This window comes from Haliotis cracherodii, unplaced genomic scaffold, assembly GCF_022045235.1.
Source record: "Haliotis cracherodii isolate W230 unplaced genomic scaffold, xgHalCrac1.p SCAF_15, whole genome shotgun sequence".
Classification (NCBI taxonomy): Eukaryota; Metazoa; Mollusca; class Gastropoda; order Lepetellida; family Haliotidae; genus Haliotis; species Haliotis cracherodii.
The window spans coordinates 8,825,441-8,850,789 of NW_027266270.1; the positions used below are offsets into that span (position 1 = coordinate 8,825,441).

The following is a 25,349-nucleotide window of genomic DNA, read 5'->3' on the forward strand; positions in this document are numbered from 1 at the left end:
CCTTTCTGACAATCTGGGTAATGCAGAAGGATGTAGTGAGTGGGTGGGTGGGTGGGTGAGTGAGTGAGTGAGTATGGTTTTACGCCGCTTTTAGCAATATTCCAGCAATATCACGGCGGGGGACACCAGAAATGGGCTTCACACATTGTACCCATCTCGGGACTCGAACCCGGGTTTTCAGCGTGACGAGCGAACGCTTTAACCACTAGGCTACCCGACCGCCCCTGATGATGATGATGATGATGATGATGATGATGATGATGACATGAAACACAATAGTAGTAGTAGTAGTTAAAGGGTTTTGTCGTCTTTATACATATTTAGCCTACTGTGAAACCAATCACTGGTCACGCTGAAGTCCCCGTTCGATTCTCAACATGAGTACAATATGGAGCAGCGTATAAACTGCACTCTCGTACCACAATAATTTGCATGGCATTACTGAATCAAACTTTTCAACAGCAACCTTGCGTAAACGCGGACAATCTCACAAACGCAATCTCATTAATCCGCTCCAACATTCCAAACCCGTGACTTATCGGACGGTAGTCTGTGCAGATTCGCGTTTGCTAGATCACTGAAATGTACACGCGTCTATGTGGGCATTATTTCTGGGAACATCTGTCGCTCGCTCAATCGTTGCAATGTACAACGACAGCATTGATCAACGAAACACGTGCCTTGATCAGCTGTGTACATGAACAGGATATGACAAAAAATAGTCGGACATATTGCTGGACATGCTGGTAAGGATATATTCCGTTTTGTCAAAGTGGTGTGCGCGTATTGTTTTACATTTTGATTTATCGCTGGGCCTGATTTGCAAGGAGGCAAGTTCAGCGTTGTTTTTTGTCTGTGAATTAAAGAGCGTGTCAGCTTTGAACGCGGGCAGGCAATCCTGGCGAATGGAGAACACCTAGCTTGGTTCATTTTCAGAGAGGGTAGGTAGGTGGCCGCTCCCGGTTAAAAAGGCTCGTAGTCTTCACACGGCACATCGCGCCAGTCAACATGGGCACAGCGTTATGAGTGAGAATACCAAGGTGCAGTGCATTTTCACATGTGTGAGAGGCAGCCATTCTCTCTCTCGCAGATCACAAGCAGGCTGTATGGGTTGCGTGAGTGGACTTTCTATTGTTTGTGTATGGTACCGTTTTCAAAGAAGGGTGTTATGAAAATTTATATTCAAATAATTCATTAAATAATCGTATGTGATGTTTATGCATCGCCAGTGATGTCTGTGTTTCAGCTTTGATGAACTGAACGCCCATGTGTGTTAATATTAGTACTATAGTCAATGTCACTTGGCCGTATTGAAAGATATGTTGTTTGTTTGGACACTCGATAAAGACCGATAGGTGTCCTCGATATCAGCTCGAGGCTTGGTTGCAGCGATGTACCGGAATTGCCCGAACAAATCTCAGTTTCATAAGAGGGCTATGCATACGAATGTTATATAACTGTTCATATTACCGTTAGTCTCGGGTAACAGTAGCTGATCCCCATAGCTTAGCAGCATTGTCTCATGACGCCAATATGTTGAAAGGTAATGAGACCCTTTTAGTGTGGTTCATCAATCTATTATATTTCTTTTTGGATTCTGAAATATTTAGATTATTTATTTAATGTATCGACAGTGTATGTAATAACAGCAGACGGATAATATTGTATTCCCACAAAAGTATATAATCCGGCGGCATGTTTAATTGGCTTTCTCGTCGTGCGCTCCCTGTCCTGCATGCTGTTACAGTATTATCCTTGTGTTGTTATTAGTTAACCTACTCATGTTAATCCTTTCATGGGGGATAAGTGTTACCGTTAATCCTTCATCTACAATATATAAATATGTACCATGTTAATTATTCAGTGACCTGTAAAGATCCGGGGTAGACTAGGTCTTCAGCAACACATGCTTGCCGTAAAAGGCGACTATGTTGTCGTAAGAGGCGACTAACGGAATCGAATAGTCAGGCTCGCTGACTTGGTTGATGTATGTCATCGTATTCCAATTGCGTCAATCACTGGGTTGTCTGGTCCAGACTCGATGATTTACAGACCGCGGTCATGTAGCTGGAATATTGCTGAGTGCGGCGTTAAACAACAAACAAACATACATATATACACATGTTTGTAATGTGCCAAATTTAGTAATACATGTAGACTTATATTATATATTATAAGCATGTCCATTAAATTAATACAATACGAGTCAACATAGTCCATTAATCTAATGACCATTTGTACGAGCGTACGTTCGCTATTTTGCAGGATAGCAAGGTGCATTGGCGATAAGTAGACTTTGTGTAATGACATGTAACAGTCACGCTCACCCATCAATTATTGAACGACGTGAGTTGACGAGTTAAAATATGTTTTCTGTATGACGGTGTAACCTCGTGCCCGTCGGCGAGGGTCGCTGAATAGGTCCCCAATAGCATGACTTGCGTTTGCGGCGTCACACAACATATTTTCTCTGCAAAACACAACAACGCAAAAGTGATTTTAGAAGTATTTAACATATCATATAAATAATCAACAGATGGTAATCGATTGTTCAAAATTTGCATCTGTTCTCAATATCTTGCATGGCCACCATTAGAGTCCAAAACTGACTGGCATCGTCGACCCATGGATACAATCAGTTGCCAAATTGTGACATGCGGAATGTTCACCTATTCTGCCTGCAGTCCTTGTGCCAGATGTCGGAGGTTCTGTGGTTGTTGTTGACGTTCTCGCAGTCGTTGATCCAGTGCATGCCGTAGATTTTCGATTGGGTTTAAATCTGGAGGCCTGGGAGCCATGGTAGTTGTGGTGCCTGAAAAAGGCTGTTGTCAGTCTTGCCGTGTGAGATCGGGCGTTGCTTCCTTGGAAAATAACGTTCGCTTGTTGCATAATGGGAAGTAAGTGTTGTCGAAGAATCTCACTCGTGTACCGTTAAAATTCCTTAGAAGTTGCACCAAGACTGTTTTACCAGTGTAGGAGATGGCTGCCCATATCATTACACTACCACCACCGAATCTGTCCACTTACAGTCCGTTTGAAAAATGAGAACGATGAATTGCAAAATAAATAAAAGTGTATGAAACATCAATACGGTACTTGACCATGAATACCCTGCACCCAACAAAATTTGAATTTTGTTTATTTTAAGACCCATGACGGATGAAGTTCTTTAAGAAACTATCATGTAATTTTGTATAGAAATGTGTACATGACACGTAGGGGGGACAAATCGTGGAAGGCACAGCGCAAGCACGCATGCACTGCACGTTCTGTGGTAGGGGAAATGACAGAGCGTTAGAGGGGCCGGCTCATGATAATTTCAGTCACAATCTGACTCGCTCATGCCATAGATCTCGTCGTCGGAACTGCTGGTGCCTGAACCGACTGCCAATATTATAGGTTGGACTGTTGCTGGCCGTAGTACATCTCGTAACCAATAACGTGGCTCTATCTCGTCAACGACTGTGGCCACACAACGCCTCCATGTTTCTACTGTTACCCGACCAAGGGATTCCTTTACGAGTTGTTCAACGTCTCGTAATTTGAACGTTGTGTTCGATCGTCCATAAGTTCCAGGGTGTCCAATTTACGAGCATTAACAAGTGTCAAACTTTAATTTTGACACTTGTGAACGCTCGTTAATTTGATTTCGATTAAAATCTCAATTAATGTTATTTATGTTTTACGCAGTTTAGCAATATTTCAGCAATATCACGATGGGGACACCAGAGATGGGCTTCACACATAGTACCCGTGGGGAATCGAACGGGAACATTCAGCGTGACGAGCGAACGCTTTAACCACTGGATTAGCCCAGCCTCCCTCCCAATGTAGGCAGAACATGTGGTGATAAATCCGGGTCACTCGTTTCCTACCAACTTGACACACATTCCGTACACATAAGTCAACGTCTCATCCCCGCACTCATGATGGGTCACTACCACTCGCCCTTTGTTCATGAAAACCTGCGTTTTACGCCGCTTTTAGCAATATTCCAGCAATATCACGGCGGGGGACACCAGAAATGGGCTTCACACATTGTACCCATGTCGGGAATCGAACCCGGGTCTTCGGCGTGACGAACGAACGCTTTAACCACTAGGCTACCCATTTCTGTATAAACAGATGACGGGGATGTATGTGATGTATCTAATGATGGATAGCTTTCCCTTTTTGTATAAACAGATGACGGGGACGTATGTGATGTATCTAATGATGGATAGCTTTCCCTATTTGTATAAACAGATGACGGGGATGTATGTGATGTATCTAATGATGGATAGCTTTCCCTATTTGTATAAACAGATGACGGGGATGTATGTGATGTATCTAATGATGGATAGCTTTCCCTTTTTGTATAAACAGATGACGGGGATGTATGTGATGTATCTAATGATGGATAGCTTTCCCTTTTTGTATAAACAGATGACGGGGATGTATGTGATGTATCTAATGATAGATAGCTTTCCCTATTTGTATAAACAGATGACGGGGATGTATGTGATGTATCTAATGATGGATAGCTTTCCCTTTTTGTATAAACAGATGACGGGGATGTATGTGATGTATCTAATGATGGATAGCTTTCCCTTTTTGTATAAACAGATGACGGGGATGTATGTGATGTATCTAATGATAGATAGCTTTCCCTATTTGTATAAACAGATGACGGGGATGTATGTGATGTATCTAATGATGGATAGCTTTCCCTTTTTGTATAAACAGATGACGGGGATGTATGTGATATATCTAATGATGGATAGCTTTCCCTATTTGCCACGTGGCTCCAACACCTTCATCACATGGTTACCCAGTCTCTGGGCTGTTGTGATGTTGACATGTACAGTTGTGTAACTTGTCAGAAAAAATCATGGATTTCCATGTGCTGAATCAACTATTGTGTACTGCGAACATGTCATGGTATTGCCTTACATGGTTCTGATCGACTTTTCAAACGTTTAGCAATATTTCATTACAGGTTTATTGAAAATTCATGGATTCTGTTTAATTTAAAAAATAACCATCGACGGTACATGAGTATAAATTACAATATCGTTTATATACATATTAAGACGAGTGAGGGGAATCAGGTCGCTTAGCAGAGGTACCACGGTACACGACCAACCCACACGTCAACACAAGACCGGATTGCATAAACAGTCAGTTTATTAGACAGCCACAGAATCATTTTATATATAATCAGTCAACAAAAGAATGTTTACAATAATTTTTTAGAGAAGATTTACAATCAGTTATAGAGGTACATATATGTGAAGAACATTAGATGAACATGATATGGAATCATTACACAAAATGTTTACATGTACAACATTAGTTACGATACATATTCCAAGGTATATAACATAATATAACTTTTTACATATGATTGAATATATTATACCCGACACACTCCAGCTAATACATTACCCGAGTGGGCATTCTCACAAGATACATTCAGTTCAGCCACAATACATATTCCAAACGGTAAGTAGCGTAATACAGTTAACAGAATTTTCATAATCTGTGCAAAGAAGTTGTACATTGGAATCTCTAAGATACACATTCAAGCATGACACTTGCAGTCACCAATTGAACTTGCAGGTATTGTCAAGGGTAATAGCATATAGTTAAGAATTAACATAGTACAAGATAGTAACGTTTCTTACCTGAGTGAATAAACAGTCAGTTTATTTGACAGTCACACGTCCGTATTTACACCTATTCTAGCTACTACAGATAATCTCATTGACTGATTAAACTGACGATAAAGTGTATATTGTGAACTTTAGTGGCGCGAATTATAAACAGAATTATATGATTTAGTTTGCCGAGGCATTGATGATAAAGGTGTTAATAAGTGAAGTTTACTAAGAATAATAATTTACCAGTTGCTGGTGTGCAACGAATGTATACGCGGTACGGGTGATTAGTTAGTTGTAATATTCCTTATTTCACAATTTCCAATTCTAAAATGTGGCTTTTAACGTGATAAAATATATGTCAAACTTTGTCCATTTTCCCCATGTTAATATACATAACATACAAAACGGCTTCTACATAAATTATATCAAATAATATATATTTATCATGTAATCCATGGCTGTTGACAAAGGTAATTTCATGAAGTGCTTTGGTGGAATACATTTTGGATGTTAGTGTTTTTAAGTGCAGGTACATCTGATGGAGTCATTGTTCATCAAAATGATGAAATATGTAGCCATTCATATTTAATTAGCATATTGAGAAGTTGTTGTGGCTTTAGGGCTTCGCACCTAAACAGATAATGGATTTCGTCTATATAATGGAATTCCACTCTATATCCTCGAACGCAAATTGCCATGATCGTGATTAAATAACTACAGAACATTTTCATTTTCCCAACGCACAATTTACATCAACCTTCAATATGAGAACACCACTTCCACGTTAATGTAACATATATATATATGTACAGGACTGTAATTGTTGCCAACACTGGGGGATATCATTCAGGTGACACCACTTACCTTGTGTCCCCGTCTAACACGCAGATTAAGTGACAATAATACTACGTACAGCCCAGTCATGCCAAAGTCTCCGTGACACTCAGACACACGGGGAAAACAGCTGCTTGCAGGTCAGACAATGTACGTCCTTAATGGTGTAGCGTCCAGGGAGGTCAGACGTGTTGAGGTAGATCTGTATGTTAACGGGTTGAGGTAGGTCTGTATATTACCGGGTTGAGGTAGGTCTGTATGTTACCGGGTTGAGGTAGGTCTGTATGTTAACGGGTTGAGGTAGGTCTGTATGTTAACGGTTTGTCAGTATGTTAACGGGTTGAGGTAGGTCTGTATATTAACGGGTTGAGGTAGGTCTGTATGTTACCGGGTTGAGGTAGGTCTGTATGTTAACGGTTTGAGGAAGGTCTGTATGTTACCGGGTTGAGGTAGGTCTGTATGTTAACGGGTCGAGGTAGGTCTGTATGTTAACGAGTTGAGGTAGGTCAGTGTGTGAACGGGTTGAGGTAGGTCAGTGTGTGAACGGGTTGGGGTGGGTCAGTATGTGGACAAGTTGAGGTTGGTCTGATTGTTTACGGGTTGAGGTAGGTCTGTTTCTTAGCGGGATGAGGTAGGTCTGTATGTTAAAGGGTTGAGGTAGGTCTGTATATTAACGGATCGAGAGAGTCTTTCACAAGTCTACGACAACTCAGTTCGGTTCGCATCCCTTAGGCGTGCCTGCAGGTATGAGGATCCTGGGTTCGAATCACACATTTGACCTGATTGTGCGTTTTGATTGTCAACATCATACCCATGCCCGTGGGTTTCAAAATGATAAACGTTAAGCGCCCACATTTAGCTCATACGCCGTGACATAACGGAAATACTGAGGCGTTATTGTCTTGTCAATTGACTAGCCCCCGGATGTGTTTGTGAAGTGGGCCACCGATGGGACAGGATACGATAACCTTTTCGCGAACCCCACTATCTTTTGATAGTGATTCATAAACTCTTGCTTTTTGATATTGTCGGAATTGTACAATGGATGCAGCTTTTTGCAGATTGTTCTTATTTTGGAGAGGGTTCTGTCACATAGTATCGAAATTCATCCCATCATTGATACCATTGGTCAGATCTCAGTTAGCACTCCCTCTCTTCCTTCTGTCTAGATATAGTATGTCTGTGTGTGCCTGCATGCATGCCTGACTGTATAGGTGGAACTTTACACCAGTTACTTATCTCTAATGTGCCTTGCTTTCTTCCAATATAGGGGGCTGTCGGGTAGCCTAGTGGTTAAAGCGTTCGCTCGTCACGCCGAAGACCCGGGTTCGATTCTCGACATGGGTACAATGTGTGAAGCCCATTTCTGGTGTCGCCGCCGTGATATTGTTGGAATATTGCTAATAGCGGCATAAAACCATACTCACTCACTAACTGTTGCAGTATAGTGTACGTACGCTCGTACAAAAGGGTGATGAGATATATAGAATATGCTGACTCGCATTGTATTAATTTAATGGACATGCTTATCATATTTTTTTAAAGTTTACATGTATTAGTTCTTATGGCACATTAGTGAGTGAGTGAGTGAGTATGGTTTTACGCCACTTTTAGCAATATTCCAGCAATATCACGGCGGGGGACACCAGAAATAGGCTTCACATATTGTACCTATATGGCACATTACAAACATGTGTATATATGTATGTATGTTTGTTTCTTGTTTAGCGCCGCACTGAGCAATATTTCCAGCTATTTGACGGCGGCCTGTAAATCATCGAGTCTGGATCAGACAACCCAGTGATTGACATCAGCGAGTCTGACCATCCGATCCCGTTAGTCGCCTTTTACGACAAGCATAGTCACCTTTTACGGCACGCATGGGTTGCTGAAGACCTATTCTACCCCGGACACTTCACGAGACATGTATATATGTAGTGTAATTCAAAGGATTCATTTGAAACTCATTTACGCTACATAATTATTAGCAGGCGAACCTGTACGTTTAATTGGCTATGTGGGTGATATATGACGCTTCACCCTTTCATTCATTCGTTTATTCTTTCCATCAGTACTTACCTTATCTTACCTCAACTTACACAGGGGCATAAGCGTCTTGCTAATTGACTTGCCTTTGCATGTGTTTGTGATAGATGCCCTGAATGGACAGGACGCGGTCGTCACCTTCAGTGACACATGAACACACGCTTATGATATGATCGGAGAGCAGAGAGTTGTTACTCTGAAAATCTATGTGTAGGACTTGTCTGTTTTGGTGATATATGAGTGAATGAGTGAGTGAGTATGGTTTTACGCCGCTTTTAGCAATATTCCAGCAATATCACGGCGGGGGACACCAGAAATGGGCTTCACACATAGCACCCATGTCGGGAATCGAACCCGGGTCTTCGGCGTGACGAGCGAACGCTTTAACCACTAGGCTACCCGACCGCCCCTGGGTGATATATGACACTTCATCTGTTCATTCCGTTATTCATTCACTCACCACTTACCCATTCGTTCTGTTCCCTCATTTAGGTGTGATTTACTCTTTTGCGCATTCTTATTCATCGATCGACACCAGGACGTCGACGAAACCTTGAAATTATTGGTGCATGACAATTTGTATAAGCTGGCAAGTGTTGTACTGTCGGGGACTGCAATCTCATCTGTTCTCGTACAACATGTTGTATACACATAAATAGACAATGCCTTTAAGAAAGTAACATATTTCATATTTTGGAATACTTTTTCTCAGTAAAGTACAAACTCAAGTTCTTTTTTTAGTGGTTGTGTACTTTACTCATAAGAACCGTGAAGATCCGGGGTAAAATAGGTCTTCAGCAACCAATGCTTGCCGTAAAAGGTGACTGTAGTTGTCGTAAGAGGCGACTAACGGGATCTGGTGGTCAGGCTCGCTGAACTGGTTCATGCATGTCATCGAATCCCAATTGCGTGGATCGATGCTCATGATATCAATCACAGGATTGTCTGGTCCAGCCTCGATTATATACAAACAAACAAACAAAAACTTTACTGATAAAGTGTAACCCCAAATGTTGCATGCGTTACATTTGACCACTTTCTAAAAGGCAATGTCCATTCCTAGGTTTGGAATCCGTGCCAAAAAACACTAATCACAAAATACGTGATCAACACTTCCCGTTGTTCGACTTCCAGTTTGGTGAAACCCCGGTGGCTCAGTGGGTCAGGTCGCGATAAGGTGTCTCACTCTGAAAGTGTGGGTTCGAATCCCAGACCTTGTACTTTCCTGTGAAAGTGTTCGATTTGTATAAACACGCATGTTGTGCTTGTTCCATATCAATAATTTTCATTGTTTACATTTCAGATATGAATAAACATCCCCAACGATGTCTCCAAAAAGAAATAATAAAATGAACTGAGATAAAGTAACGCTCCTATAAAAACTCTCAGATGAATTAGTTTCAAGGGGTTTTTAATGCCGATGGTCAAAACACGAACAGGCTGGCTTACGGAATGAGGTCAACGGAGACTTTGTTGTGAACAAACAAGTGTCATTCATAGGGACCAACCTGGGAGGACAGTAGAACTCTTTTGTGAAAATTCTGCGTTCGTTGTAGCGAAACGGAGATAGAAAGTCAAAGTTCCCCGGACTTCGATGGGACAAGCTTATCTCTCAGTTGCATTCATTTCCCCTTGTGGCTTACGTCCGTGATATAAAGAGCTTCACACAAGAAGCCCTGCGCGGAGTACAGTTATCAGTGTATGGAGTGAGGGGCTTGTGTCATGGCCCTCGTGTGAGGTCGTGTGAGGTTGTGTGAGGTTGTGTGTTCAAGCCATGAGGTTGCCCCGAGGTGGGAATCTATTCGGGAGGGGATCTTCCCCTGTCATTGTGACCCTCCTGGCGTGCGTTGTGACACTTCAGTTTCTACTGCTGACGCGACAACACCCGGGTAAGTACATCGTTTTGTTTTTATCTTGTAGAGGTGAGGTGAGGTGAGGTGAGGTGAGGTGAAATGGGGTTTAAAGGGGCACTGATCTAACGCAATTCCCAAAATGAAATACAGTTTTCGAGATAATAAGGAAATGTAGGTATTTTTGTGGGTAGCATCGGTAATGGTGACGAAGTTTTGATAAGTCACTTGCTTGGTAATTTTGCGATTTTCGTTTACACTATTTTGACTTGCAACACAAAGTAAATATTTCATCTGAGCATTGCTTTTTTTATAGTGTGTATATTTTTTTACTGTCAAAATGTGTAACATATTTATTAAACGTATAAATATTCAGTTATTTTACAAAGTGACTGAAAAACATTTCCATCTGTATTATTATGATAACGAATTCCAAACATTTTGATGTTTAATGTCATCACCAAGAGACTGAAAATGTTACGTTGAAAAGTACATTTCTATGTTGTTTGGCTTCTAATCCTACATAATAATCTGTTGTGATGTTTGTAGGCCCTTTTGATCGTCTTAATCAATCTGGACAGATCTTTTAGTCAAAATGACTGAAATATTTACACATTTTATAAATTGCCTGAGAGAATCACATTTTACAAATTGACGGTAATCTATACACGCTTACAAAGGAAATGACCTGTGAAAACAACGTCTATCGCGCATTGAAGAATTTCCCAACCAAGACGTAGAAAAACAAGAACGAATCGGTTCAAATGAAGGAAAACAAAATGCAAATACCATAATTACAACTTACCAAATTTATGTGTATAAATAGGCAGCTTCCTTGTTCGAGGAATGTATCCGTGAATATCCACACAAAGGAATAATATCCCACTCATCTGCAGCTATACAAAATAACTTATTCGATGTCACGTGTCTCTGTAACTATCAAATATTCTAAAAGATATATATCGTTTCGGGATATTATAACCAGTGTTCGTTTCTCAACTGATCACTTGGATTGTTTCAGGTGTTTCACATAGGTGTCAAGTCTCAAGGGTTGGCTGAGAAAAGCCACGTGACAACTATTTTCATAACGTCCACGGTTCCTAAAAAATCCTAGGCTGGAATTCCTGGGCTCGACCGTACCGCCACCGGTGGTTATTAGGAGTTATGTTCCTTACGAGTTATGAGAGGCTTAGAAGGGACATAACTCGTAATAGCCACTGGTCGAGCCCAGGAATTCCAGGCTAGTTCGGCAAGGGTGGAAACTGGACTTTTAACACACCTGTAAGGATTATGATCAGGTAGGGACACTGAGGTGAATGAGTGCATTTCTACAACAGTTCAAAACTAGCATACATTTAAATTTAACCAAATGATATGGAAAGCCTGGAAATGAGTGCATTTATATTGATACCAACACTATTCCAAACGTCAGGAAATTGGCCTTTTCGTGCCGTTGTCGAGTGGGGCGTTAAACAACAAACAAACAAACAAACTGACGCATACAACGGAATCTGTCTAAACCGGACTTCTGTGGGCTCGAAGTTTTGTCAGGTGTTTGTATGAAACATCTCTTTCCCTATCTAAAATTGAGCTTTATACGTTTTCGTACTCCGATATCGACTAATATGTCAATCAATCCCAAACTGTTGCCCATGGGCGTGAGCACAGCACACATGTATGATAAAAAATACATCAAATCTAAAAAAATATGGACGGATGTTTGACTATACACTTGTGCTTTGTCATGTAGTTTATGACTCATTCTATATGGTATGTCCCATTTAAAGCGAAACGGGGGCGGTCGGGTAGCCTGGTGGTTAAAGCGTTCGCTCGTCACGCTGAAGACCCGGGTTCGATTCCCGACATGGGTACAATGTGTAAAGCCCATTTCTGGTGTCCCCTGCCGTGATATTGCTCGAATATTGCTAAAAGCGGCGTAAAACCATACTCACTAACTCATTAAAGCGAAACGACGCGTTTGTCAAATTCAGTGCATCTAGTTTGCAACAGATGGTCTGAAATCGACAATCGTGCAGTCGACAAGTCATCCTTAAAATCTGGCGTCAGACTTGATCTATATTGTCTCGTTATTGATTTCACACACATAATACATACATTCATTTCTGTGATCAGGGAGTATATCCTGCTCTGCTCTGCAGCTCGGAGTCAGTATACTGTGTCTGGGTGGGGTATTCATGTTAAACTGCGGCATGGTATCTCAGTGAGCTAGCACTATAAATCGGCATGTCCGGACTAGTACAAGCATACACACAAACACACACACGTACATGCACGTCGCTATATAAGTGCAATAATTTTGGACGCGACGTTAAACCCCATTTCACCTCACCTCACCTCACCTCACCTCACCTCACCACCTCACAGCCTAGTGGCGATGACTATGATACTATGTCTGTGTAGAGTTGACGTGTTTTTCACTGCGAAGAGAACAAGTAAAGATGATGTTAGCTTAATTTTACCTTATCACCTTGAATGTTGTGTTAAAGTTCCTTTACTTTTCAGAAATGAAGAATTTTAGAAAATTTCAATTTTGAACACAATTTCGAGTGCCCGTCAAGAACACTCAGTTTGGAATCACAGATAACACCTGGATGATTTCATCCGGAATCATAACGAGTTCGTAGTGATTATCAGACATATGCTTATGAAAAGGTCAGCCAACGTACAACGGACTCTGCTTTCAGTAGAGATTTCTTATGAGTATGGAAATTGTTTTGTCGATTTTATTATTTCCAAATATAATACTAATACACCCTGTGAAGAGTTGCGTCCCTTGTGTGTGGCAGAAACCTATGATCCCGGGTTCGCATCCCGGTTCGCGTTATGTGTGTCAGCATGCCCATGGTCTTGGGTTACACCAAGTGGTAAACGTCTAATACCTGTATCACTTCACGCTTTCCTCCAACATTTAGCTAAAGTGTAGTGTTATAACTGAAAGAGTGTTGGGAATACCGTTTGAATACTCACTAACTCACTCACTCATCTAGTTTGTTTGTTTGTCCCAGACTCTGGTAGTTACAGGCTGAACAAAATATTACAGATGGTAATAATACTCATATTAACTGTAGGCATATATTGCCGATGTTGATAATACTCATGGCAAATGAAGCCATATATTGCCGATGCTAATAATACTCATAACAAATGTGCCACAAATTGCTGATGGTAATAATACTGACAAATGTAGCCATATATTACCGATGGTAATAATACTGACAAATGTAGCCATATATTACCGATGTTAATAATACTGACAAATGTAGCCATATATTGCCGATGGTAATAATACTGACAAATGTAGCCATATATTGCCGATGGTAATAATACTGACAAATGGAGCCATATATTACCGATGGTAATAATACTGACACCTGTAGCTACATATTGCCGATGGTAATAATACTGATAAATGTACCCAGATATTGCTATGAGATATATCGAGAAAGAGATTGAGATTCACAATTCCACACAGCTTTTCAAATTCAAGTACCTATGCGGAGACAGATATCCACTAAAAGACATCTGTCAGATGATGCTTCAGTGTGTACAGATATGGGACGAATTGTAGTTTATGATAGTTTCCTAATTGTGTTGATCCGGATTGTGAGTAAATACTGTTTCAGCCCCAATTTAGAATGATAACATATCTGTTTCGTTTTGCATTTCGAAATCAACATATTTTTTAACGTCAATGAGAGAAGAGAAAAATGCATCATTTTCAGATATAAGCGGTTCACAATGCTCAATAATATGTCTGCCATAGTTGAAAGCATGCTTATTACAGAGCTCATGATCGATGTAGCCATAATGTCGTATTTCATTAGAGTACGGAAGCGTAGTGGGGCCACGGTGAATAGTAAATCATACGTAGGAGATACTAAGTCGTACGTGGGAGATAGTGATTTTAGGTCATACTAAGACCCACGTAAGAGATAGTAAGTCCTACGTAAGAGATACTAAGTCCTACGTAGGAGATAGGAAGTCCTACGTAGGAGATAGTAAGTCCTACGTAGGAGATAATAAGTCCTACGTAGGAGATAGTAAGTCCTACGTAGGAGATAATAAGTCCTACGTAGGAGATAATAAGTCCTACGTAGGAGATACTAAGTCCTACGTAGGAGATAGTGATTCTAGGTCATACTAAGACCCACGTAAGAGATACTAAGTCCTACGTAAGAGATACTAGGTCCTACGTAGGATATAGTAAGTCCTACGTAGAAGATACTAAGTCGCACGTAGGAGATACTTAATCGTACGTAGGAGATACTAAGTCCTACGTAGGAGATAATACGTCCTACGTAGGAGATAAAAAGTCCTACGTAGGAGATAATAGGTCCTACGTAGGAGATACTAGGTCCTACGTAGGAGATAGGAAGTCCTACTTAGGAGATAGTAAGTCCTACGTAGAAGATACTAAGTCGCACGTAGGAGATACTTAATCGTACGTAGGAAATACTAAGTCCTACGTAGGAGATAATAAGTCCTACGTAGGAGATAGTAAGTCCTACGTAGGAGATACTAAGTCCTACGTAGGAGATAGTGATTCTAGGCCATACTAAGTCCCATGTAAGAGATAGTAAGTCCTACGTAGGAGATAGTAAGCCCTACGTAGGAGATACTTAATCGTACGTTGGAGATACTAAGACCTACGTAGGAGATAATAAGTCCTACGTAGGAGATACTTAGACACAAAAAAATGACCGTGACCCTCCTACGCTTCCGTATTAGAGGATGTGAACATTTATGTTTTAAATTCAGTCTGACTGTTTCAGTTAAGGATGTGAAGATGGAACGGGTGCACAGCCAGAGAGACATCATGGAAGTACGCGAGGAACGGATGGAGCCGGTGAAGGTAGTTCTGATAATAATAATTCCGGGGTAGAATAGGTCTTCAGCAACCCATGCTTGCCGTAAAAGGTGACTATGCTTGTCGTAAAAGGCGACTAACGGGATCGGGTGGTCAGGCTCGCTGACTTGGTTGATGCATGTCATCGATCCCAATTGCGTGGATCGATGCTCATGATGTCAGTCACTTGATTGTCTGGTCCAGACCCGATTATTTACAGACCGCCGTCATATAGCTGGAATATTGCTGACTGTGGCCTTAAACATCAACATTAACATCTAGAGCATCGATTTACGCAATTCGGGTACGATGACACGAATCGACCAAGCCAGCGAGCCTGACCGCCCGATCCCGTTAGTCGCCTCTTTCTAGCCCGAATCTTCACGAGTTTCCACAATCACAGAGCGTGCCTTTGCAAAATATACTGTGGATACTTAACAGCTGATCTACCATTTACTCAAACCCCTTTGGATATTCCTTGGTTGAATAGAGAGCTGTAAAAGCCGAGTTATCGAAATAAAAAAAAATCATAGAAAATTCCCATTATATCTTATAAACGAACTCCTCACTTGGCGAATTCGTCATACCCGGAGCTAACAGCTTGAGTCCCTCGAGTTACTGTTGTTTATTTGTTTCCTTGTTTAACTTCGCACTCACCTATAATCTAGCTGGATGACAGCGGTCTGTAAATAATCTAGTATGCACCCGACAATCCATTTATTAACACCATGAGGATCAATTTATGCAATTAGGATTCGATGACATGCATCGACCAAGTCAGAAAACGTGACAACTCGATCCCATTAGTCGTCTCGTACAACAAGCAGGGGTTGGTGAAGACCAATCCTAAACCGGATCTCCTGGCTAGTTTTCCTGGCTAAGGTATCTATAATATAAAAATGTACTTGGAATCGATAATAACAAATTCAGTATTAATTACGTTTTAGCGACTTTGTGTATGTATCGTGGAGCGTACTCGGCCCCCGGCACAAAAGATCAATACAACTTTGACATAATATTATATGATCCATATGGTATTCTTCTGTGTGTGGGGCGGTCGGGTAGCCTGGTGGTTAAAGCGTTCGCTCGTCACGCCGAAGACCCGGGTTCGATTCCCGACATGGGTACAATGTGTGAAGCCCATTTCTGGTGTCCCCTGCCATGATATTGCTGGAATATTGCTAAAAGTGGCGTAAAACCAAACTCACTAACACTCACTCTTCTGTGTGTTAAGTACCCTGAGTTAAAAGCACCATGCACAAGCGGTGTATGCCGACCTGACAGATATTGATTGACAGGTGTCGGAATGTAATATATACGATAATGGCATCTCTTTGTTGAGATTTGTGAAATCAATGCCACTACGTGATCTTGTGTATTAATCAAATCATATTGAACAGCCAACCGTTACCTTATCAATGTTTGCAAAAATGTATGCTGGTCTTTAAATCAAGGCAATGAGAGCATAACACCCTAAAATTGCCAGATATTGTTAGCCTCGTTCTGGGATCAAACGGCTCTTGGAAACAGCGTTCATTGAATACTTTCAATTATTAATTTCTTTGAAAGTCCATAACATATTGTCATACATCTAGTAAGGGAAACTGGTGGTCGACGTTGCAAGGCAACTAAAAAACTCAGTACAGAGTTCTGTCCCTTCGCTGGGGCATTTTATTAACGATTGATTCGTCCCAAGGCGTATATCTGAGATTTTCCCTTGACATGCGCAGTGAGAAAAACCCGTTTTGTGCAAAGTTGGGACTCTCTTACTTTCTTGACTTCTGAGGTATTTTAAGCAATGCATTCAATGCGCGGGGGTGGGGTGGGGGGCACGGGTGGCCCAGTCGTCTAAGGCACCGCGATTCGCTGTGCAGAGTTGCGTCCTTTGGGTACGCAAGAAACCTATGATTGTGGGTTCGAAACCCGGTTCGCCCCGATTATGTTTCTAGGTTTGTCAGCACCATACCCGTGCTCGTGGGTTTCACCGAAGTGGTAAACGTCTGAGAGCTGCATCACTTCGGGCTTTCATCCCACATTAAGCTGAAAAGCTGCGATATAACTGGAATACTGTTCAAAGCAGCGTTAAACCCAACTCACTCACTCACTCACTCACTCAATGCAGTAATGAACACTAAAGCACTCTTTATTGGTCCTGGAATCAGCCACGTACACAAATCTATAACTTTAGTTATAGCTGTTATGACAGGAAATGGGTAATAACTGACATCTGCATATTTTGGGGCCGAAAATAAGTCTTTGAGCAGGTCTAGATAGATCTGTGCTGGCGTACAATGTGTTTACAAGCAATGGTATGCACCAATTTCTTCTCCCAGGAATGTTCCTGTGGGACTTCCATTGTGCCGGGAACGACGCCGGATCCAAATCCTCTCTTGTTTCCTGTACCGAAACGCGACAAAGGTGAGCATTTCCACTTTTACTGAATGTGTGAGTGAATGGACAAACGTCAACCCGAGATTATCCTTTGTTCAAACGACGATGTCATGCCTAATATAATCATAGGTCCACCCGCCGGGTACGATGACACACGCAATACAGCCAGCGTATGAAAAGCTGACCTTACCTGGTCGGGGGTAGAATAGTTCTTCAGCAACCCAAGCGGCGACTCACGGCATGTGCGAGCAGCATGTACGTGGCTTATCAGCCGATCAGTGAACATCCGGGTTAGAATAGGTCGTCAGCAACCCAAGCTTGTCGTAAGAGGCGACTAACGGGATCAGGTGGTCAGGCTCGCTAATTTGGTTGGTGCATGTCATCGTATCCCAAATGGTAGATCAATACTCATGATGTCAATCACTGGATTGTCTGGTCCAGACTCAATTATTTACAGACCGTCGCCATATAGCTGGAATATTTTGCTGATTGCAGTGTTAGACAACATGCAAACAAACAAACCACAAACAAACAAATTGTTTCCTGGCTGCCATGTACGGTTTACGTCTTGGAGGGAACTAGGTCCCCAGTACCCAGACTCGTTCTAACCGACGGGACCCGTGAAGATCCGGGGTAGAATAGGTCTTCAGCAACCCATGCTTGCCGTAAAAGGCGACTATGCTTGTCGTAAAAGGCGACTAACGGGATCGGGTGGTCAGGCTCGCTGACTTGGTTGATGCATGTCATCGTATCCCAATTGCGTGGATATATGCTCATGATATTGATCACTGGATTGTGTGGTCCAGACTCGATGATTTACAGACCGCCGTCATATAGCTGGAATATTGCTGAGTGCGGCGTTAAACAACCAACCAACCAACCTTAACCGACGGCGGTGAGCGCTGTCCATGCAGCGAACTAGCGTGTTTAGTTCAGACATTTAAAGGCCCTCCTGATGTGTTTGTCATACTGTTAACTAATATTTTAAACAACATTAAGTGAAAAGAACCAATCATTGATTTTCTAACCACACCCCGCACCCATCCGTGAAATCAAATTGTCGGTCTCTTAATCGGAATCGAGATATCGGATTATGTCAGCACTTGGTGTCTCGAACTACAGACATTGTGCTTACTCATATCGAGGTTTCACTGTATGGCCAGAGTTCATAGGATATATTTTTATTATTTCAAATGTGGTTCGATTCCCTGCCGCACCATTCCAAATAACGTCAGATATGGCACTTGTTAACCTGTCTGGCGCTAGGCATTAAGGGAATAAAACACGGACTTGTCGGATCGGAGTCTCTATAATGTGTTTAAGTTGGGTATCCATGTTAAAACTCCAGCATGTTATCTCAGCGGGCGTGGCACTATAAAACTGGCATTAGTCGAGATAGCACAAGTAGCTCCTCCCACATCCCGACCCCACCACACATGGACGTCGCTATATTAGTGCAATAGTCTTGAATGCGTTTTTAAACCACATTTTAAACGTGTATAATTTCTCCTAATTCCATTCTACTCTCTCTTTCAGCGTTTTTAACAATAGGAATCCCAACGATCAAACGCAAGGGAGCGTCCTATTATGCTCATACGATAAAGTCATTGGTGTCTAACATGTCTCCAGAGGAACAGAAAGAAGTCCTGATTGTGGTGTTATTGGCCGATACAGACCCTACAGTGAAAGCAGAGCTAGCGGGGGACATTAGGCGTAACTTCAGTGATGCCATTGACGCAGGAATGCTTCACGTGATCCACGCTCCAAGTAGCTATTATCCAAACTTGACTATAACGAAATTCACATACGGTCAGGAAAAACACTACATACAATGGCGTGCGAAACAAAATTTTGATTATGCTTTCATGTTTGAATACAGTTTAGACATTTCAAAGTATTACATGCAAATTGAAGACGACGTCATAACGGTTGACGGATACATCGGCGCCATTAAACAGTACATCGCAGAACAGCCGGATACGACATGGACGTGTTTGGAATTTTCAGAACTTGGATTTATAGGGAAGTTGTACAAGAATTCGGACTTGCAGAAGCTAGCTTCCTTGTTGAAATTATTTTATGAGGAACAGCCTGTGGATTATACGTACTTGTATTTCAATATGCTGAACACGCAAATGGTACAACGCTTACGTAAACCGACGTTATTTCAACACCAAGGAATTCACTCGTCCTACCCTGGCAAAATCCAGCCCCTGAAAGACAGGTTTTTTGATCAGATGACTAAACTATACAAGGGCGATAACCCACCAGCGGAAGTTTTTACATCAATGAAATCTTTTTTGACGTTCCTTCCGAGACTAGCTTATGAGAAAACGGAGGGTTATTTTTGGACACATGGTTCACCAAGTGACGGTGACAGTTTCACCATCGTTTTCCAGCAACCGCATCGACTGCGAAGAGTTATCATAGATACTGGGTCAGTAGGTCACCCAGAGGACAGACTGCTCAGCGGTCACTTAGAGGCCAGTTTGACCTTACTGAAAACCGAGGTCAATATACAATGTATGAACGATATCATGATTGGTGACTTCAAAGATGGACGAATTGACGTTGATGCCCTTGAGGAAAGTATCAAGTTCAAGGCCATGTGTTTAAGGATCAAGATTACAAAACACCAAGAGCCTTGGTTGATTGTACGAGAGATTGCAGTGTTTACTGCGGCGTGAAAGATGAGATTTGTCTGAATGATGTTTGTGTTGAAGATGGTATATATTTACATGTCTGTGTGTATGTTTGAGGTGGGAAACTGAACTTTAATACATTGATGAGTGTATGATGTGAATGTACCATCACATTAATGTGCAATAACATTTCCTGCTTGAAAACAGCACCACAACCAGGAGCAAGCATAATATCTTTATCGCCAAGCATACAGGGTATGTCTTACAACATACACGCCCTTTTAACTTCGTTGGAAGCATGGTTGGCCCAGTTATCTGAGGCGCTCTCGCGGTCGTGTGTGAGTTGGGCTTTACGCCGCGTTTGGCAATATTTCTAGTCTGTCGTACAGACCCTGAAACAAATATATCCAATACAGCCCATGCAAGTGTATAATATTTGACAAGTCTAGATTACTGCAGTATTAGTCTGTAATACAGACCCTGACACAAATATATCCAATACAGCCCATGCAAGTGTATAATATTTGACAAGTCTAGATTACTGCAGTATTTGGCTGTGATACAGACCCTGAAACAAATATATCCAATACAGCCCATGCAAGTGTATAATATTTGGCAAGTCTAGATTACTGCAGTATTAGTCTGTCGTACAGACCCTGACACAAATATATCCAATACAGCCCATGCAAGTGTATAATATTTGACAAGTCTAGATTACTGCAGTATTTGGCTGTGATACAGACCCTGAAACAAATATATCCAATACAGCCCATGCAAGTGTATAATATTTGGCAAGTCTAGATTACTGCAGTATTAGTCTGTAATACAGACCCTGACACAAATATATCCAATACAACCCATGCAAGTGTATAATATTTGACAAGTCTAGATTACTGCAGTATTTGGCTGTGATACATACCCTGAAACAAATATATCCAATACAGCCCATGCAAGTGTATAATATTTGGCAAGTCTAGATTACTGCAGTATTTGGCTGTTATACAGACCCTGAAACAAATATATCCAATACAGCCCATACAAGTGTATAATATTTGGCAAGTCTAGATTAATGCAGTATTAGTCTGTAATACAGACCCTGACACAAATATATCCAATACAGCCCATGCAAGTGTATAATATTTGACAAGTCTAGATTACTGCAGTATTTGGCTGTGATACAGACCCTGAAACAAATATATCCAATACAGCCCATGCAAGTGTATAATATTTGGCAAGTCTAGATTACTGCAGTATTTGGCTGTGATACAGACCCTGAAACAAATATATCCAATACAGCCCATGCAAGTGTATAATATTTGGCAAGTCTAGATTACTGCAGTGTTAGTCTGTCGTACAGACCCTGAAACAAATATATCCAATACAGCCCATGCAAGTGTATAATATTTGGCAAGTCTAGATTACTGCAGTATTAGTCTGTCGTACAGACCCTGAAACAAATATATCCAATACAGCCCATGCAAGTGTATAATATTTGGCAAGTCTAGATTACTGCAGTATTAGTCTGTAATACAGACTCTGAAACAAATATATCCAATACAGCCCATGCAAGTGTATAATATTTGGCAAGTCTAGATTACTGCAGTATTAGTCTGAAAATGAAGAAAGGCTCTTGTCTCCTTTTTATTATATTTTATAACTATATATTTCATAAACTGCAAAAATATATTTATTCAGAGACAAGATGTTTGTCTACAATATTCCAGCAATCTCACTGTGGGGAACTCTACAAATGGTCTTCACACTGTGTATCCATGTCAAACCCAGGCCTTTGGCGTGATGAGCTAACACTCCACTACCCCGGCAACCCCGCCTCCTTCTTTTGTTTGTTGTTAACGCCGCACTCAGCAATATTCCGGCTATATGACGGCGGTCTGTAAAATAATCGAGTCTGGACCGGACAATCCAGTGATTGATATCATGAGCATCGATCCACGCAATTGGGATCGATGACATGTATCAACCAAGTCCGCGAGCCTGACCACCCGATCCCGTTAGTTGCCTTTTACGACAAGCAAAGTCACCTTTTACGACAAGCGGTGGTTCGACAGAAAAGTGATATGGTTTGCGCAATACATGATGTACACTCTTAGAATAATGAGTCCTTCTTGAACATTAACTGATCTTTAGTTGTGTTCGTTGTTTGTAAACGTCGCACTGTGCAATATTCAAGATATATGACGGCGGTTTGTAAATAATCGAGTCTGGACCAGACAATCCAGTGACTGCCATCACAAGCATCGATCCACGCAAATGGTTTGTTTGTTTGTTTGTTTGTTGTTTTACGCCGCACTCAGCAATATTCCAGCTATATGACGGCGGTCTGTAAATAATCGAGTCTGGACCAGACATTCCAGTGATTAATGTCATGAGCATCAACCAAGTCAGCGAGCCTGACCACCCGATCCCGTTAGTCGTCTCTTACGACGAGCCTTGGTTGCTGCAGACCAATTCCAACACGCATCTGACCAAACATATTTGACTGGTGTCATGCAATACATGTTTAAACTTGAATACTCTTCATATCTTGGCTTTGAGTAGAAATTCGTCCTTATTAAAACTGGATTCACACATGATTGATGGCGCGCTTTTATGATGATGATTAAACTATTTCACTATTCTACATGTTTTGTTTTTTTGATAAATGTATCCTCATGAAACCGGTATTATGTCTTTGGTTTTTCCTACACTATAAGTTGTACCAGGATCACGAGGGGTACATGATGTTTTATGCTGACTCCGAAAGGGGTGTAGAATCGTGTTTGTTGTCTTATTTAATAATAAAAAAAGTTCATTCATAAGAGATGATCAGATATCTTCTCGATATGATTGCCAATGATTATGTTGTTTCACAGCCGAGGATGAAGTGGGAGGCTGTTTATTTAACGTAAGTTTCAATTGGTTGGGTCCTTTGTTACCATAATCTGTATGTAATTGCCTTGTTAGTCAGTTTCACCTGAGGCCGATTTACCAAATCTACCCTTTTACCAAATGTCTGACTCGAGTGTATAAACCAGGTTTTATACCATGAGCCGTAGGTCAGTGTCTGCGGCGTAAAACAACACACAATCAAGTATTCGACGTCAGGTTAGAACAGCCTTATATTTTGTTATCTTAAATACATTGTCGGCATATCACACTTAAAGCAAATACTATTTCCAGTAGTGCTATATGAACCTCTGACGAATATATTAAAACATGAATAAGAGATTAATCATCATTTTTAATTTGGCAATATTTGAGTAAGCCGGGCCGTCACAACGTAATGCAATGTGGGCAATAAGTCGAAATTTCAGTATGGCGTGAAGTAAACCATTTTGGTTAAACCAGCGATCACGTACATTGTCCTGAAAGACTATGACTGATTGAATTGATTGTTTCGGTGACTTAGATGAGTGAGTGTCCCGACGGCGTTGGGCATCGTTTGTCTGGCCCGGGCATTGTTTGCCTGGCACAGGCTTAATTATATACAGACCGTCGCTCTGCAGATGGGACATTGCAACAAAGCATCAAAATCACACCCAATGTCGACTTTGACAATGTAAATTTGCACACAATGTATAACCTACTTGCGGAAATACCATACCATGTGAGCAAATATCGTTTGCTAGCAGCGACCACACACACATCAGTCAAATTGATTTCGGTGAGGAGTTGATTGCCGAAGTCACAAAAACAAATTTCACAACACATGCATGAGTTCACTGAGGCGTAAAAGTAATAAAGGACGAACATATTAACAATTGTAACAGACTCCACACATGGTCCCGCAAAATGAAATATGTTTTTATCGATCGGTGTGCATACTGCAATAAATACTGTTCAAATGATTCACCAACATTCCACATCTTCTCTGAGGTCGAGTGAGTGAGTATGGTTTTTAGCAATATTACAGCAATATCACGACGGGGGACACCAGAAATGGGCATCACACATTGTACCTTTGCGGGGAATCGAACCTTCGTCTTTGGCGTGACGATCGAACGCTTGCCACGAGGCTACCCCACCGCCCGCGCTGAGATCGGGAGTAGATGTTGAAAATAAATGGCACAATTCCATTCTCTCAGTCATATGAACACTCTGCTTAAAGCAAAGGACATTGTACTATTTCATAAATAAATTGTATGTGTTTATGAATCACTATCAAATCGTGATTAAACCAGGTGTTCGCGAAATGGCGAGCATATCCTGCCCCACCGGTAGCACCCGTCACAAACGCATATATGATAGAATTATTGGGTGATGCGCTCCTAAAATATACCATTACTGTTTAAAGAATGAAAACTTGTCTTTAATTAATCCAGTGTAACCCCACTGTCGATGATTGTCGCCGAGGCTTGTGCTGATGTTATGGAAAGCGGTTTGCTTTTATTTGTTGAGTGCAGGAATAGATACGACTGAATTGTATGTTCCAAATTGTTTGCTATGATGAGAGTGGCGATGTCCACTGTAACAATATCGTGCACCTGGCTTGCAGCTGTGCATATTGTGCATGTGCCCTGCGTGCAAATACAAACAACCTGTCAAAACATTGGATGTTCATCACACCTGTGTCTTCATTCGTGTGTCTCGCTGCTTGATAAACCTGTGACGTCATACTATTTTTCTTCAGTGGGATTAAATCTCATTAACAGTGAGTGAGTGAGTTTGACTTTACGCCACTTTTAGAAATATTCCAGCAATATCACGGCGGGGAACACCAGAAATGGGCTCTCATTAACAGATGTTATAATATCCCTGGTATTTTATCATATAATAAGTTACAATATGGCCGGGATTTTATATGATATCCCTGAGATGTTATAAATACAACTTCCGTTTAGATTGTAACATATGAATGTTTCTTGCGAGACATGCATTTTGCATTTGAACACAAGTAATGAAATGTAAAATCAATTACAAATGTTTTCTTTATATTCCCGAGGATCGAACACGCAACCTTCGTAGCGTGTACCACTAGGCTACAGAGGCGCTGATAAATCACAAAGCTTTTAAGAATGTTTTTCAAGTACCGTACTCCAGCAACAGATATTTTACCCCCGTTTCCAAAGGTTTATGG

At 41.3% G+C, this 25,349-nt stretch overlaps 1 protein-coding gene across 4 annotated transcripts in view; it reads left to right on the top strand.

Annotated features, from left to right (window-relative positions):
* The window catches only part of LOC139462236 (alpha-1,6-mannosyl-glycoprotein 4-beta-N-acetylglucosaminyltransferase-like), a 34,277-nt gene extending 11,395 nt beyond the window's left edge, over positions 1-22,882 (top strand). Inside the window, exons 1-5 of one of the 4 annotated variants that reach the window (XM_071243835.1) lie at positions 670-746; positions 9,826-10,411; positions 15,166-15,245; positions 17,573-17,657; positions 19,167-22,882. In XM_071243835.1, the coding sequence (XP_071099936.1) occupies positions 10,297-10,411; positions 15,166-15,245; positions 17,573-17,657; positions 19,167-20,317 (1,431 nt within the window). In that variant the 5' untranslated portion in view covers positions 670-746; positions 9,826-10,296 and the 3' untranslated portion in view covers positions 20,318-22,882. Of the gene's footprint in view, positions 1-669; positions 747-1,017; positions 1,116-6,595; positions 6,627-9,825; positions 10,412-15,165; positions 15,246-17,572; positions 17,658-19,166 lie in introns of those variants that run through there. The other 3 variants (XM_071243833.1, XM_071243836.1, XM_071243834.1) reach the window with 3 other exon arrangements.
* Positions 22,883-25,349: the final 2,467 nt, after the last annotated feature.